A 19968-nucleotide genomic window follows, 5' to 3' on the forward strand; every position below is an offset into this window, starting at 1 on the left:
GGTATAATTACATATGCTTTAATTTTTATAAATGATAAATATTACATTATATATATATATATATAAAACATAATTACATTTTAATAAACAATTTATATATAAATATTTTTAGAAATAATCAAATTTTGTTTCTTTATTAGTATTATTCAATTATATATTATTATTTTTTTATCTATTTTTTTTTTTTTTTTTTGATTAAAGGCTTCGGAAGAGCAAACAAAGAAACCCAGCAGGGCAAACAAACTCCACACCAGGGAGAAAACAAAGACCAAACCAAACAACAGAACAAAAACGCCAACTAAAGTAAACAAAGCCTAAAATTAGAGACAAAAAAAAAAATAAAGCACCCGGGGACCACTAACTAAGTGATGAGAGGTTATGGTCATCTGCAATCAGCGAATGCGAGGAACCAAAAGCAGAGGGAGAATCGAAATGGCCAAAAGCCTTACAGCAGTTCCCCCCTTGGGCCACAGAATGGGCTACACGATTGCAGGATCTAGGAATCCAACAAGCTTCCCAAATGTTAAGAGAAGCCATGGAGTGATGGAACTTGCAAACAAGCTCCTGAATGTTAAAATGTTGCAACTTGATATCTTGTGGTCTCTTGAGCAGAACTTCAATAGCGTTAGAGGAGTCACTTTGGAATATGACATTTTTGTAGCCTTGTCTAACAGCCTCAATTGTCCCCTCACACACACAGAGTCGCAACTTCCCCTGCCAGCGGATCACAATGTTTGATCCTGAAAGTATAGATACCTTCGCACTGGCTATTGTGATCTCTAAAAATAGTCGCTCCTGCCGACTGGTTATTTCCAATTGCAATATCAGTGTTGCAAGTAATCCACCCAGCTGTGGGGCGGGGGCGGGGGGGGGGGGGGGTAGCCAATCACTAATCGTTCCAATTGCTATAGAGTGAATCTCCAAGAGCTCCAACAGTCTAGAGTTGAGTGCATTTCAAACTCTCCAGATGTTCTGAAAAATGACTGTCGCCCCTCCAAGAAAGAGATGATAATTGATATTTGGAGGCCTATGTGACTTAGTAGCAAACCAAGTCATCCAATTTTCCCAGCTGTGAATGTTGAGCTCTTCGATTCTAACATGCCAGTTGAAGCCAAACCAGACTAGCAAAAGGACAATCCCAAAAAAGGTAAAAGGAGTATTCAATCGCAGAACAACACAAATGACAACTTGTATCAATTAGTGAAAGAATAGGCCTCAGTTTTCCTTTAGTTAATAGGTCATCTGAGAGAATTTTCCACCAGAGCATTTTAAGCCTATCATGTATCTTAGCACCCCAAATAGTTCTCCATTTACTATCTCCGTCATTAGATGAGTTCAAGTTCTTTATCACCCTGTAGGCCGACTTGATAGAGAAACAACCATTGGATTCTGGCATCCAAAGCCAAGAGTCAATGACAGGCCTATCCGGTAGGGTAATATTGATGATTCTCCTAGCATCTACTGCATGAAACCAATGATTGATGAGGTCCTCATCCCATTGGTTATTGTTGATAAAGTTGCTAACCAAACTAACACCACCCGCATCCTCCACCCGAGAAGTAGGTAGGGGGTTCACTCCCAGAACCCAAGGGTCAAACCAAATGGAGGTAGCACTCCCATCTCCAATCCTTGGCAAAGACCCCTGGAGAGATGAACTCGGGCCTTAAGAATTGCCTTCCATAAAAGAGAGTCCAAGGATTTAGCCTCAACATCCAAGAATTGTTGATTAGAGATATACTTAGACTCCATGATGTTGCGCCAGAGACAGTCACTATTAGTCAGAATCTTCCATGCCCACTTTATAAGGAAGGCTTTGTTAGTAGCGTCAGAAGTTCTAAAGCCTAAACCTCCTGATACTTTTGGTTTGCAAAGAATCTCCCAAGCAATCGTGTTTATCCTTCTTCTTTGATCGGTATCACCCCACCAAGTCTCTCAAGAGTCTATCAATTTTATTGGCAGTCGCGGTGGGAATCACGTCGGAGGATGCAACATAGTTTGAAATTGAGGAACCAACTGACTTGATAAGGCAAGCTCTCCCGACACTAGACAGAAGTTTGGATTTTCATCCTTGCACCCTTTTTAGAACTCGGTCAACCAAATGTTGGGTATTGTTCGTGCGCTTCAGCGATCTAAACAGAGGGAGGCCCAAGTAGGACATTCTTTTCATGCCCAAGCATTGAGCAATAGCCTGGGCATCTCTACTGATCACATTTTTTCACGCCTGTCTAGACATTTTCTTTTATCTATTTAATTTCATTTAATATGTACATTCATTGCATTCTATCCCTCTCTTGTTTTTTTTTTTTTTTATTTTAACTTATTTATAAGTTCTTTACCCTTTTTTATTTTGATTTTAATGTTGAGTTAATTTAGTTTGTTGATAGTTATTTTACTTAAAATTGATAGTTTATAATTAATTAATTTATATAAAAAAATAAAGTTAAAAATTAATAAAGTAGGGTATTCTTTTTTGATTGTTATTATTTTGGTAGTGTATTAATAAAGTAGTGTATTCTTGTTTACGTTGAAAATATTATTTTTATTAAGTTTTGGTTGGTTTTGTTGTTCTTAGTTTAATAATTATTGTTTTTCTTAAAGATAAATTATAAAAAAAATTAATTCATTAAATAAATAAAATTAAAAAATAAACAAAGATATTTTTTGTGTTTTGTCAAAACTTTTTCAATTCAATAACAATTGTTTATAACAGCGAAGAGACCTAATTTGTTTACATCTATTTAATTACATTTCTTTAAAAAAAAAAAAGAATAAAAAATAAAATCACCAGGGTTTCAAATTTATTGAGATTTTCTCATATTTTCGATGATGAAAATTATGACTTTGTCATGAATTTTTTAAGTGCCAGGACCAATATAGCATTACCTTACTATACGAAATTAGAGAATCTTAAATTTTCTGTAATATCAACTTATTTATTTCCATCATAAAAATATGCAGTAAACTGAAATGTGTAAGAAATATATAAAACAGGTTTTTCACAAAATCATAGTAACATATTTTGTAAAACAAGTAACCTGTCCTCATAAATATATTTTTTAGGGTAAATACTATTTTGGATCATGTATTTTATAAAAGTTACCGATTAGACTCTCTGTTTTAAATAATAAAATGGGCTTTGTATTTTTCAAAATAGTAAAAATATGACCCTGAGCTTAATTTTTTATTATTATTTTTTTTTAATATAATCAACTTGAAGACAATTTCTAACACGAAGAGATGCAAAAAATGTAAACGGATTTGTCATAACACATTTAGATCAGATTATTATTAAGTTTTATTTTGACAAAAAATCAATTCAAAATCCTATTTGTACCATTTTGGAAAATACAGAGTTCATTTTATCATTTAACAAAATAAAAATCCAATTAATATCTTTTACAAAACACAATATCCAAAATAGTATTTATCCTATTTTCTAACTTCATACAAGTCATTTCCAAAAAAAAAAATGCTTAATTTTTCAAATTCAAATAATATTTAAAAAAAAAAAATTGAAATTAATCATTACAAAACAACTCCCAACATAAAGGTTCTAAGTTCTAACAATTGCAAGGCCATGTATACATTAAGGTTCTAGGTTCTAAGTTTTAATTGAGGTTTTTGAGCAAAAAAGGTAAATAATATAACAGAAATGAAAGTACTTTTTTTTTCCGTTACAAAATCAGTTTATGGGGTTAAATAAAAAATAGTATAGTTCAAGTAACCTTTTGTAAAACAAGTAACCTGTCCTTATAAGTCATTTCTTAATTATTCAAATTCAAATATAATATATTTCATAACACAATTGAAATTAATCCCTGCAAAGCACACCAAGCAAAAGTAAGAAATTACAGTTATATATATACTAATTATTAGTTAATTAATATTATTTAATAAAATTATTTTATATAATATATTAAAAATTTTAGCCAGATTACTAGTTAAGTACTAACTAGCTAGGATTACAAGTAATGTAATAATTCTTAATCACCCTTTTTCTTCTTCTATTTTTTCCAATTACACACACAAAGAAAAAGTCCTATAACAAACAAAACTAGCTTAGCTAGTAGTAACTAGTAACTAGTTACTAACTAGTAACTAGTAATACATAACTTGAACCTACAACAAACAACTAGAAGGCTGAACCAATCCATACGCGCTCCCATCCGCGTGTGCACACGACGCCACAGCAGCTTTATTATTATTATAAGTAAGTTTAACATCTTGAAGCTTAATTCCACTACAAGGATTTTTAGAGCTACAATCAAAATTAACAGCAACTTCAGTAGCAGAACTCCCATGCACATCTTGATAACTCACATTACTAATCTCAACCCCAGAGACCTGACCGGGGCAGCCCTTCTGATCCGGGCAGTAATTTTGGTCAATCAAAATTGGATTCTCAACATTAACCATAACAGCATGTTGGAACAAAATATCTTTAGCAAAACCGTTACTGGGCCTTCCCCAAGATTTGATTCTAAGCCCATTTTGGGTTTGTTTAAACGACACCGTTTTGACAGTAACGTTTTGTACACCTGGCTCTTTTAGCTCTTTTCCTAAGCTGCCTATGCTAATACCGTGGCCTGGTCCGCAGGAGATGTTTTCGATCCAGAGATTTGTGGTTCCTGGGCCGATTGAGATGCAATCGTCTCCGGTTCCGATTTTGGAGTTTAGGATTGTAACGGCGGAGGATTGTTGGACGTGGATTCCGTCTGTGTTGGGACTTGTTGCTGAGGCTGTTACTTTTACGCCTTGGATTTTAACGTTGTTGCAACTGTGTATTACTATGTGGAACATTTGGCTGTTTAAAGATGTTACTCCTGCTATTTTTATATTCTTCGAGTTTGAAAATTGCAATGTCTGTACATACAAAAAAAAAAAAAAAAAAAACTTATTAGAAAATATGTAACGCTGAAAACTTAAAAAAATTAGTAGATATTTTATTAAATTAAAACTAAAATATATATGAAAAAAATTCAAGTATTGTTTTTTTTATTAGCGGCTCATAAGTCACTTTTTTTTTGTAAAATATTTGTTTTTTTTTTTTATATATTTTTACGACTTTCTAAAAAATAACATGAAAAAAACATACAATCAACAAGAAAACAACATAAAAGTAACATCAAAAAAACAACAAAATATAACTTACATATAACAAAAAAATAACAATAAATGAACAAAATTTAAGCATAAAAAAACATATTTTATATAAATAAAATAAAAAAAAATCGTAAAAATATTTAAAACCGTATTTTTGTTGTTTTTGTGCATTTGTGAAATTAACCCATAATTAATAATCGAATTTCACAATTAAATTTTGTAAGAGATGAACAAATAAATAGCATTAGATATCACTAATGTCCTTAAAAACAAATTAATTCTCTATAATTAACCATGATTATATATATATCATGTGCACCTCTTAATTCATATTATTTTATATATTCAGCATTGACTTCTATGATAAGGAGTTTCGATCGATCAAGTAGGGATTAATCATTTATAATAATCTGAAAATCACTTTCTATTTGACTTTAATACATATTATATGTTATTATTATTTAATTTATTTTATGATATAATGCACAGTAGTCTCTAAACTCTTCAAATCCTATATATATTTTTAACATAGCAAATAAATATATATTTTCTCTTTTCCTTAAATTCACGGTTTCTTTAGCTGACACAATTGAAAAATAAAACGTATAATTCAACAGAAGAAATGATTCCTGATCCATTCAGCTCAGAACCCCAATATCATCAGTTACATTATTATTTTTCTCATTAATTTTATTATTATTAATATAATACCAAATAACATTTTCCCATAAAAAAAAACCAATTTTATTATTTTATTTCTCCTCTTATACGATAAAAAGAGCACCTATATTTATATACATGATACTATTACTAGTCCTAATTACATGCATGCATGTTACCACATGTGACCCATCATCTATTGTTCTTCCTCGAATTAAATATAGCAAAGAAAAATATATATATATATTTTTTTTAATTTATTCTTATTTTCTGATCTTGCTCCTTTATTTTTACATTCTAAAACAATACATAAATTTAAAATATTATGAAGAAAAAAATTATTCAAATTAGAAAAAAGTTGTCAAAAAATTAAGAAATTAACAAAACAAATATTAAGAGTAAATTTCAAAAAACTTCATTTTAATTAGTTGATTTTTTTTAATATTATAGTGTAAGCCATATATTGTAAAATGACATAAATACCCCGCCAGTTATATCACAAAAACAAAAACAAAAGAGGAAAAAAAAAAGTACTTACGGTGGCTCCGATAGGGCAATTGTTGCCAGAGTTTTTACAATTCCAAAGCCCAGTACCTTGACCATCAAGAACACCACCATTAAAGCTGACTCCATTAACATCCTCAAATATAATCCAATTCCCAGAATTTCCAATAATTCTATAATCAGATGGAGCCACAAGTGTTCCCACAATTTGAAAAGAAATAGCATTGTTCTTGCAATTATTCCCATTAAAATTCACACTCTTCACAAAAAATCTCCCTTGAGGCACGTAAATGACGGCTCGGTTACCCGAGCCGCACGCTTTCGACCAAGCGCCCAAAAAGGCTTTGGTCGAATCGGTTTTACCATCTCCCACGGCTCCAAAACTCACCACATTGTATGTGGTTGTTGTTGGACCACCTTCACTACTAGAAATGATACAACCCAATAAAACCATTATAATCATGATTATAAAGATTGATTTAGCCATAATATTATGATAAATAATTTAGCTTTTTTTTTCTGAGGTTGGAGAGAGATTTTGAAGTAGTAGAAAGTGGTATAGAGGTGTGGAAATGGTGGTGAGGAAGTTGGACGGTTTTGAAGCTGTATTTATAGATTTAGAAAGGTGCTCTCTTAGTAGTCGTAGAGATATAATAATTATTTAATGTAATTTTTTTTATAAAAATAAAATAATTATATTTTTTTTGGATAGGGAAATATTTTAATGAAATTAAATATTAAAAGATTGAGAAAAAAGAAAAACTAATGCAGAAAATACAAGCAAAACCCCCGTCCCGCGCCGAACTTCATTTTCTTTAATTTAATAATACTTTTAATATTAATATTAGAATAAATAATATATATATATTTTTTTGAACTATGAGGTAGAGTACTTTTACTCTTTCTATTTTTTTTTGTTCTAAAAATTTATTCTGAAATATAGAAATCTTTGCAAGTGTCTCCTTTGGTTAGTTATATTCTGCTCATTTTTTAAAATAATTTGTTTATGTGATCATTAGTTAATATAATTTATTTTAATTACAATAATCTCTATATTAACAACTTTAAGCTAGCTATTTGAAATTCAGTTTATTATATTAAAAATACAAGTATTAACTATAAACTTGTATATATATATATATATATTATCATAATTTATTATTAGATTATTATTCATACATTTACTTTTTTTTCTAGACTCTTAAACTAAATCATATTAACATCAACATATATTATTTAAAAAAATGAGCAAAATATCAATGGAGTGTTATTTGGAACTATTTTTATAATTTAAGTTAAATTTTTACATCTGAAGCAAAACTCTTCAGTAGTCATAATTCAAGAGACAAATCCTATTTATTTTTAATATTAATTATTATATTATTATTATTATTATTATTATTATTATTATTATTATTATTATTTCCTTTACGAAAATAATCTATTGAGTAGATTTGCTTTTGAATACGTACATTATATACTTAGCTTTGCGGTTTTAGTTAGTTGCAACTTTTTCTCATTTCGATGTTATATTTTGGATACGCATTACGACATTGAACATTATAATTTACAAATACTTTGTACTAAGAAAAGTTAAATTATCCTGAATAATTCTATCCTATTTTTTATTGGAAGCTTATTTGAAATCTTTTTTATTTTATAAAAAATAATAGCATCATATTTAAAAATACGAAATTTGACAAAAATAAATAAATCATACAATCTTATAAATATATACAAAGGAAAATTTTATTGTAAAAAAAGAAACATCTTTTTTGTCTGTTTTTATTCCATATATAAAGAGCTAATATTTTCTGTTATCATATATTAATTAGTAATAGGTACTTTTTGGTAATGAATAATATGTTATTTTTATTTTATTTTTTTAGCTATATATAAGAACGTGAATGTTAATTTGATGCGTGAAATTGCGCCTAAAATTGCTATGAACATTCCTCAAATTAGGTACTACTGCAAAATCTATTTATATATATAGTATTTTTCAGGTGAGAATGAAATTAAATCAACGGTCTATACCTTATTATTAACTATATATTATTTTTATTCTTAATTAATTTGTCATGTTTCTATTTACCTCACGTAATCTAAATAAATATATAATAGTGAAATTATTTGTTAATTAATTAAACTAAAATTTCGCATCTTGATTACAGGTAAAATAAATTATACAATTCAAGGAGTAATTTTAGTAAAATTTTCATTTATTAAAAATAATCATGTATAAATTACTATGGTTTTTGAATTTAAGATATATTTCTATCTATATATATGCTGATTTAAGCTTTGATTATTCTAATTTCTAGCTACTATATTAATTTTATATTTATTGGATTATTATATATAGTAGAAATAGGAAAAAGTAGAGGAGTACTGTCCGTAGCTAGGTTGGGGTGATCAGTACGTAACGGTCGGAGTCAAATATATATGTATATATACATTAATTATTTGATTGGAAAATACAAAAAATCCATATAAAACCATGTTGTAATAGTGGTCATCCTTTAGAAGTATATATATATATATAGTTGAAATGTAATGACATGCAATATAGGCTTTACAATTATTTAATTAAATACATATATTACGGCAATAATTCATACGCACTAATCGGAAAATTGGTGAATTTGCCTAAGCAATTGGGTTTTCTCCACTTGAGAGAGGTTGCTTAAAATGAATTTTGTATCAAATAAAAGACACATGCATGCTACTATAATTATTTTTATAGGGTGATTCTACAATAATGTACCCCCTTAAAAAGCCCCTTAAAAAAAATGTACTGATGCACCCTCTACTTGTTTCGGCATCTAAAAAAAAATTTAGTCTAATTTTTTTCATATCCATGTACGTTATAGCTATTTAAGATATCCTACAAATTTTTGAGAAATTCGGAATAATTTACCGTATAGAAAACAATGTTCAAACAGTCTATTTTACACGCGTTTAAAATAAAATAGTCATGCGTACAACACACTGCTTGAATACAATTTTCAGCGTGTTAAACTTTTCCGAATTTCTTAAAATTTTGCAGGATGTCTTAAATAACCATAATTTACATGACCATGAAAAAAAATTTGACTAAAAAATTATTTCGGATACTAAAACAGATAGAGATGTATTGATATACCCCTTTTAAGGGGGTGCATTATAGAATTTCCCATTTTTATATATATATATGGTATAGGGTGCTTTTACAATACACCCCATTAAAATAGGTGTACTGATACAACCCCTAAATGTTTCAGTATCTATAAGAATTTTTTAGTCTAAATTTTTTCATAGTCGTGTGCGTTATAATTATTTAAGATATCTTACAAAATTTTGAGAAATTTGGAATAATTTACAATATAAAAATAAATGTTTAAACCGTCTATTTTACACGCGTATAAAATAAAAAAGTCACCCGTGCAACAAACTCTTTGAACACTGTTTTTGACATGTTAAATTTTTCCGAATTTCTTAAAATTTTGCAGAATTTCTTAAATAACTATAACGTACACGACTATGAAAAAATTTAGACTAAAACATTCTTATAGATACCGAAATAGTTAGGGGTTGCATCAGTACATCCATTTTAAGGAGATGTATTGTAGAATTTTTCTATGGTATATAGAGAGGGAAAATTCTATAATGCACCCCCTTAAAATGGGTATATTGATACATCCCTATCTGTTTTAGCATCTGAAATAATTTTTTCGTCAAATTTTTTCTCATAGTCATGTACGTTATAGTTATTTAAGATATCCTGCAAAATTTTAAGAAATTCGAAAAAGTTTAACACGCCGAAAATTGCGTTCAAACAGTGCGTTGCACGCGTGATTATTTTATTTTATACGCGTGTAAAATAGACTGTTTGAACATTATTTTCTATATTGTAAATTATTCCGAATTTCTCAAAATTTTGTAGGATATCTTAAATAGATATAACTTACATGAATATGAAAAAAAATAAGACTAAAAAATTTTTCTGGATGCCAAAACAAGTTAAGGGTGTATCAGTACATCTCTTTTATAGAGGTGCTAGAATCACCCTATAGAAAGAGAGGAAGAGTAGTTTGATTATTTGTTAAGAAAGCTGCGACGGTTATAAATGTGACATAGCTAAATAAGGAAAACATCCAATGAAATGAAGCATGCAAGACAAACATGTTACGCCTTCAACTTGCTTCAACCACACAACCTCTTTAACAAAAAACTTTAATACAATTTTTTTCACATACAAAATTCTCTCTAAATCTAATTATATTTTCACTATATATAGGCCAATATAATATTGGTTATTTTTAACATTATTATTAGAGTCCTCCATTGGTGATATATACCTAATCACTTAATAAAATAATGGCAAAGAAAAATGTTAAAATACATCAATTACTATAAAAAAATTTACTATTAGTAATAAAAAATTTGTGACTAATTATAAATTGTTATTTTTACGTTGTGACTAAAAAATATCTTTTTTTTATAGTGAGTGGTGTCTAGCACCCCCTTACTTGTCAATATTACTATTAGCGCAATTAAGTATCAGGTCTTATATAATTTAATATAATAATTTTTAAGAAGTATCGCTTATTAATTGTAAAGTGATATGTCTAGAAAGTGATAAATATCACTAGTACCCAATAGCAATTTTCAATGGTAAATCTCACTTAATAAGTCAATTTTGTTAGGTTAAGTTAGCTCTAATAACAAAGGCACTTGTAGAATATGAGGCTACAGGCTACAGCTCTCCCCAAAAAATGTACAAATTTTTATATATATTAAATATTTTTTTTAAAAAAAAAAAATTATATATATTTATTTAGACAATTGCTGAAGAGTATTATTAGTGTTAAGTATCTTTTTTATCATACTACTATTAGTATAATTAAAGGAAAAATTGATTTTCTATACTTAAAAAAACTTAATATTTTATTCTTAAACCAATACATTTCAAATTAAAAAATATATGACACTTTTATCTCAAACCCAAAAATACCCCTCTCATAACTCAACCCAATTTTTTCCCAACCCGCATATGCATCGGACCCCCCCCCCCCATCGGGCCCAATCAGACCCCCCATCAGACCCGTCGGACCCCATCGGACCTCCCCATCGGACCCCAACCCAATTTTTTTCCCAACTCGCAAGCATCGGACCCCCCCCCCCCCCATCGGGCCATCGTCTCCCCAAACTGCAATTTTCCCAAATCCCACATCTGAACCTAAAATCGAACCTAAATCTAACAAAACTCACAGTGCACACATAAACACATACATTGTACATTATAACCCTAAAGTCAATACCTATCAATACTCCAAAACATATATCACACAAAAAAATGACAAAAAAAAAGGGGGCCGGCGGTGGGAGATCGGTTTTGGTTTGGGAGGGGGCCAGCATTGTGGACGGTGGTGAGGGGCCGGCATTGTGGGCGGTGGTGAGGTGGGGTTTGGGTTGTGGACGGTGGTGAGGGGGGGTTTGGGTTGTGGTTCAGTTTGGGTTGTTGACGAGCAGAGAGAGAGAGAGATGGGGTTGAGTTATGAGAGGGGTATTTTTGGGTTTTAGATAAAAGTGTCATATTTTTATTAGTTTGAAATGTATTGGTTTAAGAATAAAATATTAAGGTATTTTAAGTATAGAAAATCAAATTTTCCTAATTAAATAGCGGGTGTCATATAAATTAAAAAAATAAATTGTAAAAAATATCGCTAACCAGTGGTGTTCATTTATTTATAACTTGCTTCTCCCCAAAATTAATTTATTCATAATAATTTTCTCCCAATCGCCTGTAGATCTAATAACTTTACTAATCATTAAGAGAAATGTTAAAGGGTACTAGTGGTGTCTAGCACCTTCATATGTGTCAATATCGCTATTGGTCTAAATAAGTATCGGGTCCCATATAATTTAATATAATAGATTTTAGGGAATATCGCTAGCCAATCGCAACGCGACATGTCGCAAAGGTGCTAGACACCACTAGTAGCTAATAGCAATGCTCAATAATTAATTATGTCTGATAATTTTGATTCATATATAGTTATACGAAGTTGGCACAAATTTTCCAAAAATTATATATAATTTAGAATACCCATAAGATTAATTAAACAACATATCTTATACGTCTGTATATATAAAAATCAAAATAATTATGTGTCGTAAGAAAAACAAAATACAGTTCATATATGTACTGAAAAAGTAAAAATATACTAAAAAAATACATATAATATTAGTGACTATAGAAACAAGAATGTCACTACCTGTTAATTTCATATATATGTATAATTTAATTACCAAGATTTTCTGTAATATATACATATAACGTATGTTTATGGTTGAAGAAAACGACTGAAATCCTAATAAATAAATAATTTAGGTCTTTAATAGAGTCAAATATTTTTGAACTAAGAGGATGATATGTGATGAGTTAATTAAATGAGATATATGCATAGAAACGCTTGTATCTATCTATCTAAACTTTGATTGGTGTACAAACACGCATATTATATACATGCATGTGTATATATATGCTTTTTTTTTTATTCTGTTATAAATATTATTAAAATAATATATATATATATCTTTATAAATTTAATGGGATATTGGCGGCTAAATCACTTGAACTTTACAGTTTGTAACACTTAACCACAAAAACTAAATTTTTGGCGGCTAAACTACCTAAACCCTGGTTCCGTTTTGCTCTGCACACCTCCGTCCAAAAATCACATTTAAGTGCCACGGTGGACTGTCCACGTGTACACACTTGTAAACGTGGCAAATTTTTAGTGGTCCACGTAATATTAGTTTTAAAAAATAATTATAAATATTTAAAAAAATTAAAAAATCAAAAAAAAAATTAAAATTACTATAAATTATAAAAAAAAATAAAATATTTTCTTTTCTTTTTTTTTTTTCTTTTCTTCTTCTTCTTCTTCTTTTGCTGCGTGCAAGACCAAATCCCCCAACCGAAACCCTAGCCCTCCTCTTCCTCTGCTAGCCTCCTCCTCTGCCGTAACAACCCCAACCCCCACCACCATTTCCTCCGACACCGACACCTTCGTCTCCCGATTTGGTCCTGACGAGACACGAAAAGGCGCAGATGTCCTCGTCGAAGCCTTCGAGCGCGAAGGTGTTACAGACGTCTTCGCTTACCCAGGTGGTGCTTCCATGGAGATCCACCAAGCTCTGACCAGGTCCAGCAGCATTCAAAATGTCCTCTCTCGACACGAGCAGGGTGGTATCTTTGCGGCTGAGGGTTACGCTCACTCTTCTGGTCTTCCAGGTGTTTGTATTGCTAGAAGGCCGGCCATGGCTAGAAGAAGAAGAAGAAGAAGAAGAAGAAGAAGAAGAAGAAGGGTTAGGGGATCGAGAAGAAAGAGAAAGAGAAATAGAAAGAAAAAAAAAAAGAAAAAGAGAAAAACAAAAAAGAAAAAAAAAGATTTTTTTAAAATTTTTATAAATTGTTTTTTTTTTAATTATTTTTAGTATAATTACGTGGACCACTAAAAATTTGCCACGTGTACAAGTGTGTACACGTGGACAGTCCACCGTGGTACTTAACTGCGATTTTTGGACGGAGGTGTGCAGAGAAAAACGGAACCAGGGTTTAGGTAGTTTAGCCGCCAAAAATTTAGTTTTTGTGGTTAAGTGTTACAAACTGTAAACTTCAGGTGGTTTAGCCGTCAATATCTCTAAATCCAATAGAGTTTATCAATATCATCGAAACGATTTTTTATTTGTTATCTTTAATTCGACTTAGTAAAACATTAACTGAAACTGAATAGATTCACTCTTCATAGAACAGGTTTTGAAATTTAGTGTATCATACCAAAAAAAATATATATATTTGAATCCTTATTTAGAGAAAAAATATAGTATTTTTTTTTTTTATGCGGTGATAAAATCACACGTGATTAATAAAGCGGCAATCCAAAATCGGTGGCTCCTGAGCTAGGTGGGCCTTAAGCACAAGCTTAGCCCGCTTATGTCCAAGGCCAAGCCTGACCCTTAATCGATTAATTGAAATCAGAATAAGTTATTTACTTGACTTGTAGGAATTAGAATCAGAATAAGCGGTATTCTCTTATTGATATTACTTTAGAATCGGAGTAGATTATTTTAAGTTTAAAAAATATCTTTTATTAAAATTTTATTTGAATATTTTTTAATTAAAAAATAGTAAAAATTACATTTCATAATTTTAAAAGAATGTGAGTAGCAATCCCACCAACTTAGCCAATAATCCCATTCCTCAATCCCAAATTAACGTGGGACCCACATATTTCACTAATTCCATAAGTAATAAACACACCATATAATTCTGTTTCTACTATTTTCTTAATTTAGAAGTTATTGTCTTATGAATATGGTTAATAATATATTTAAAGCAATTGGAAATTTTACAATGCATTCTTTTAAAATGGATATATATTGAAGTATCCTTATCTATTTTAGCACCCGAAATAATTTTTAGTTAAATTTTTTCTCATGGTCATGTACGTTATAGTTATTTAAGACATCCGGCAAAATTTTAAAAAATTTAGAAAAGTTTAACACGCCAAAAAATACGTTCAAATAGTGTGTTGCACGCGTGACTATTTTATTTTATACGCGTGTAAATAGACTGTTTGAACATTGTTTTCTATATATTGTAAATAATTCTAAATTTCTCAAAATTGTGTAAGTTATCTTAAATAACTATAACGTACATGAATATGAAAAAAAATTAGATTAAAAAATTATTTTGGATGCCGAAACAAGTCAAGAGTGCATCCGTACATTCTTTTTAAGGGGTGCATTGTAGAATCACTTGTTAGTAATTATTAAATTAAAATGAATTCAATAAATAATTATACAAATACCGAACAATTTGTTTTGGAAATTGAACTGGAGAACAAGAAGATTAATTCTCAACTTATTTTATATATTATATATGTAGAATCATGAGTTGAAGATTTTCAATACTTAACATAATATATAATAAATTAATCAATAACATACTACATGTGCACATAAATTATACAATATGCACTAAAATATTAGATGACACTATTTTTTAACTAGTTATATAGATATATATTAATTTGAATATAATATGACTTATACTGTTTAAAAATTAAACATTGTTATAATTAAGTATATAATATTTTGCAAATATATATATTGAGAATGTTAAAGAATATTATTGGTGTCTAATATATACCCCTCTTCCTTGTTAATATTATTGTAGTGTAAGTAAGTATCGGATTCCATATAATTTAATGTATATAATAATTTTAAGGAATATCGCTAACTATAATCGCAAAACAATACATCTAAAAAGTACTAAATACCGCTAATACTCAATAACAATACTCGTGTATATATATAATAGAAATGTATAGTATTAATTGGAGAAGATCCAACACCATGCACGTGGTGTGTGGTGTGTGCCATGCCCATGAACACTACTATTCTATTCCATGACATAATTAACATAAAGACATTATATTATAGGCTGGGTCGATCGACATGACTTTGCTACCAAAATTAATAATTAACTTCAGTAGTAACGGTAGCTAGCTAGGATTAATTCAAATTAAAGTTAATTAAAACTGCTATGGGAAGTTTTTTTACTTTTAGCACATATAAGATAAAAGTTAATTATAACCCTACTATATCTTTATGTCACATATTGTATTTTTACATAACTACCATGAAAGATTTAAAATTTGTATTAAGTGTTATATTTAGCCCATTATTTATATACTATAAAAAAAAAAATTATTTTTAATTACGATAAAATTATTTGTGATTAAAAATAAAAAAGTTAGATTTATTATGAATCATCATTCTTATGTTGTTATTGAAAGATTCGTGGCTAAATATATTAGTCATAAAAATTACAGTTTGTTGTAACTAGATGTATTTTTTAGTCACAAAATTTATTGTGATTAAAACTAAATTAGTGACAACTTGTATTTGAATATTATGTTTTAGTCACGAGTAACTTTTTGTTGTGACTAAAAGTCACATTTAGTTACAAAAAATTTATTGTAACTAAAAATTATCACTAAAAGTTGTCATGTTTTTGTAGTGATAATTGTGCTTCAATACAAAAAATGGTAAAGAAAAAAATTGTTATATGGTCATTTAATACAATTATATTGAGGATACACAAATTGTTGCTTAAATAATAACAATATGGTAAATAAAGAATTTAAAATTTTCTAAAAGTTAATAAATCATAATAATTGGTGATATTGTATAGTAAATAAAAAATAACATTAATTGGGTAAAATCTTATACTAAATTTAGTACAATTTTTTTTTTTTTTTTTGAATAAAAGATGAATTTTATTAAATCATTTCAAGCACGATTACATCAAGAATGTTACTCGGGATAGAATTACCCGAATAACTACGATCAGCGTATAACCATGATTCTCGAGCGAGAGCATGAGCAACACGGTTAGCAGATCGTTTAACAAAACGAAAATTAACATTGTTCAAACTAGAAAGAAGACCTTTGCACTCCTCAATGCAATTACCAAACGGAGAGGCCATAATCACTGAACTCCGAAGAGCTTGGACCGTGACAAGACTGTCCGTTTCCACCGTAACATTAGAGAAGTTTGAGATCTTTATCCAACTAAGAACCTCCTTCAATCCAAGAGCCTCGGCGAAACCCGGCTCCACATCCCCATACCTTGAACCCGATCTAGCTTGAATGACAAAGCCTTTAGCATCACGAAGAACCCAACCAAAGCCGAATCTGTGTTTGTCACTAAAGGTTGCAGCATCAACATTAATCTTATAATAATCAACATGAGGGGCACACCATTGCTCATCCCCTTCATCATTCCCAACCGAGAAAGACAAGGGTGAAAAGTTTTTCTCTTGAGCAAATAGCCACTGTTCAAGATTAGTTCTTGCTAAAGCCACAACATTTTTGACCGACCCAGACTTATTTAGCACATGTCAAATTTTATATTTTTTAAAATACCATTAGAATAGTATTTTTTTCTTAAATGTGCTTATAATATATAGCAATACACTATCTTTTTAACACTTTCTTGGAGGAGGTTCTCCTATTAATTTATAATAAGTTTAAATATATATATTAGCAAAATGAAAACTCAAATATCTTTTTTGAATAAAAAACTCAAATATCTTAAAAAGTACATGCACTACAAAAAATTGATACTTTTACTGATAACTTTTTAGTCACAACATAATAATTTTGTGACTAAATTATATTGTGACTTTTAGTCACAATAAAATATTACTTGTGATCACTAAAACATAGTATTTAGATAAAAGTTGTCACTAATTTAGTTTTAATCACAACAAGTATGGTGACTAAAAATACATTTAGTCACAACAAATTATAATTTTTGTGACTAATACATTTAGTTACGAATCTTTTAGTCACAACATAGAAATGATGATTAATAATTAGTCACAACTTTTTCATCACTTTTAGTCACAAGTTTTGTTGTGATTAAAAGTAAAAAATTTTGTAGTGATGTTAATTGAATTCTAATTTTGATAGTTTTAAATATATCTAAATTATAATTTTTGAAAAAAAAAAAATAATTAAACTTATGAGGGTAACCTACTATTATATACTAGTATATATAAACTTATGAGTTATCAGACCTTATGAAAAAAATAAATTATTAAGCCTTGTTGTAAGGATCTATAGTTTTTTTCAGAATTATTAAAAATATATTTTTATATATTTTTAAAAAGAATATTTTTCTTTCGGCTCTAGACTCAGTAACTTCTAATTAAGTTTAGAACTAACTTTCTCTGAAATGCTCAAGAAAATATAAATATTGAGTATTATATATATTTAATTAATGTAATTTAGAATATATGAAACTTTTTTAAATGGTAAATATATGAAAATTATTATTAATTATCTTTTATATTGTATCAATAACAATATATATACCACCCTAAAAGAATGACAATATATGATTCGTATATATATTATGTACCAAATTAAAGTACATCCTTTTTTCATATTTACATCAAAAATCAATTTATTAAATTTTCGTATATATCAAGTCAAAATAAAAATATATTATTAAATATTAGTTATTATAATAAGTTGTTTAATTTATTAAGTATTCTGTTGAGATTCAATAAGACAATAATAGCATTGTTACTTCTGGAAAATAATCACATGACAAACAACATATATAGTATACATGTATATATATATATAAATATACAAGCATAATTTCCTGCATGTTGTCGATTAAATGGCCAAGTAAATATGGTTTTTTGTCAACTATAATAACAAAAGAGATGAACATTTATAAGATAAGGCTGCAAATAATTAATATCAGTGTTTCCTGGTGTTTCTATTAAAACATAAAAGGGTCTGAATCTACAAATAATAATGTACAATTTATATTATATTGATAATTAATTCTCAAATAATCAATTTATATATTATATATATATATACATATATATTCAGGGTTATGTTTTGCTGTTGTCTAAGCCTCAGGTTTTCCCTGTTTCGAGCAATATTTGTTTGTAATAACCCCATGTGATTATTGTTGACCTTATTTTGTACCAATAAATATATAAATATATATATATATATATATTTCTTTTATGTTAAGGCACATGATCACATGAAGCTCAAAAAAATTCAAAGAAATATTCATATATAGAAAGAAAGATGAATATAGATAACAGAGAAAGAAAAAAAATAAGGGAATGTCAACAAAATATTCTATAATATATATAAATGATATAAATTATCAAAAATGTCTAGGTGCGGCAGACACATACATATATAAATATATATATAAATATATATATAGAGAGAGAGAGACGTATACAAGTATATAATTTATAATATATATATAAACATGGACATTTTGATCCTAATTAAAGTACATATACAGATACATATAGTCCAATACTTGACTAAAGATAAGGTGGATCACCTAATTATATAATTATATATATATGGGAATGAGAATGGGATCATGTATTGATTTATTATATATATTTTACATTATTTTGGATCATATTATTAAATTCAATTACTGTATGATTGGAACATAAATTTAGAAAACAAATTACTTATAAGCCTAAAAAAAGTCATGGCCATCGTTCGTCACCTCCCATAACCATGCATATATATATAGTACTCATAATTTGTACGTCAACCGCCCCACTCCTATACATCTTCTTTCTCCTCTTTCTTTACCTTTATACATACATATATATAAATATATTTATATATATATATGTGCAGGGCCGGCTCTAGGCATAGGCGGACTAGGCTCGTGCTTAGGGCCTACACTTGGGGGCCAAAATAAAAAAAAAATAAAAAAAATTATTAGGGTAAAATTTAAGTGTATTATAAGTAACAAATATTCATAGCTTAGTAAAATTTAAGTGTGATTGTTACATGAAAGATAATAGTATGATACAATTGAACAGTGAGAACCGAAAGAATAAAATAATCTAAAATTCCTTTTTTTTGTTCTTTCTTTGTAATAAAATTCTAAATTCTTGGTCATTTTGGGGACGTAATTTTCACCCACTTTTTCACATATAAATTAATAGTAGTGCTTGGATCGTTATATATATATATATATATATATATATTCATATAAAATTGTCAATATATAATTGTAACGAATCAAAGCAAAAGATATGAAATGAAAGTATACGTATATCATAATTAAGT

The 19968-nt window shown here is 28.7% G+C and overlaps 2 protein-coding genes across 2 annotated transcripts; both read right to left on the bottom strand.

Moving 5' to 3' along the window:
• Positions 1-3974: 3974 nt before the first annotated feature.
• On the bottom strand, positions 3975-6868 carry LOC115710265 (polygalacturonase). The gene is made up of 2 exons (XM_030638624.2): positions 6302-6868; positions 3975-4863 (listed from the first exon to the last, which is right to left on the bottom strand). The coding sequence occupies exons 1-2, from the start codon at positions 6752-6754 to the stop codon at positions 4120-4122; spliced, it is 1197 nt and encodes a 398-aa protein (XP_030494484.2). The 5' UTR covers positions 6755-6868; the 3' UTR covers positions 3975-4119.
• Positions 6869-16604: 9736 nt separating this feature from the next.
• LOC115711088 (uncharacterized) lies at positions 16605-19383 on the bottom strand. The gene is made up of 2 exons (XM_061112305.1): positions 19356-19383; positions 16605-17179 (listed from the first exon to the last, which is right to left on the bottom strand). The coding sequence occupies exons 1-2, from the start codon at positions 19381-19383 to the stop codon at positions 16605-16607; spliced, it is 603 nt and encodes a 200-aa protein (XP_060968288.1).
• Positions 19384-19968: the final 585 nt, after the last annotated feature.

This window comes from Cannabis sativa, chromosome 3, assembly GCF_029168945.1.
Source record: "Cannabis sativa cultivar Pink pepper isolate KNU-18-1 chromosome 3, ASM2916894v1, whole genome shotgun sequence".
In the NCBI taxonomy this organism is placed as follows: domain Eukaryota; kingdom Viridiplantae; phylum Streptophyta; class Magnoliopsida; order Rosales; family Cannabaceae; genus Cannabis; species Cannabis sativa.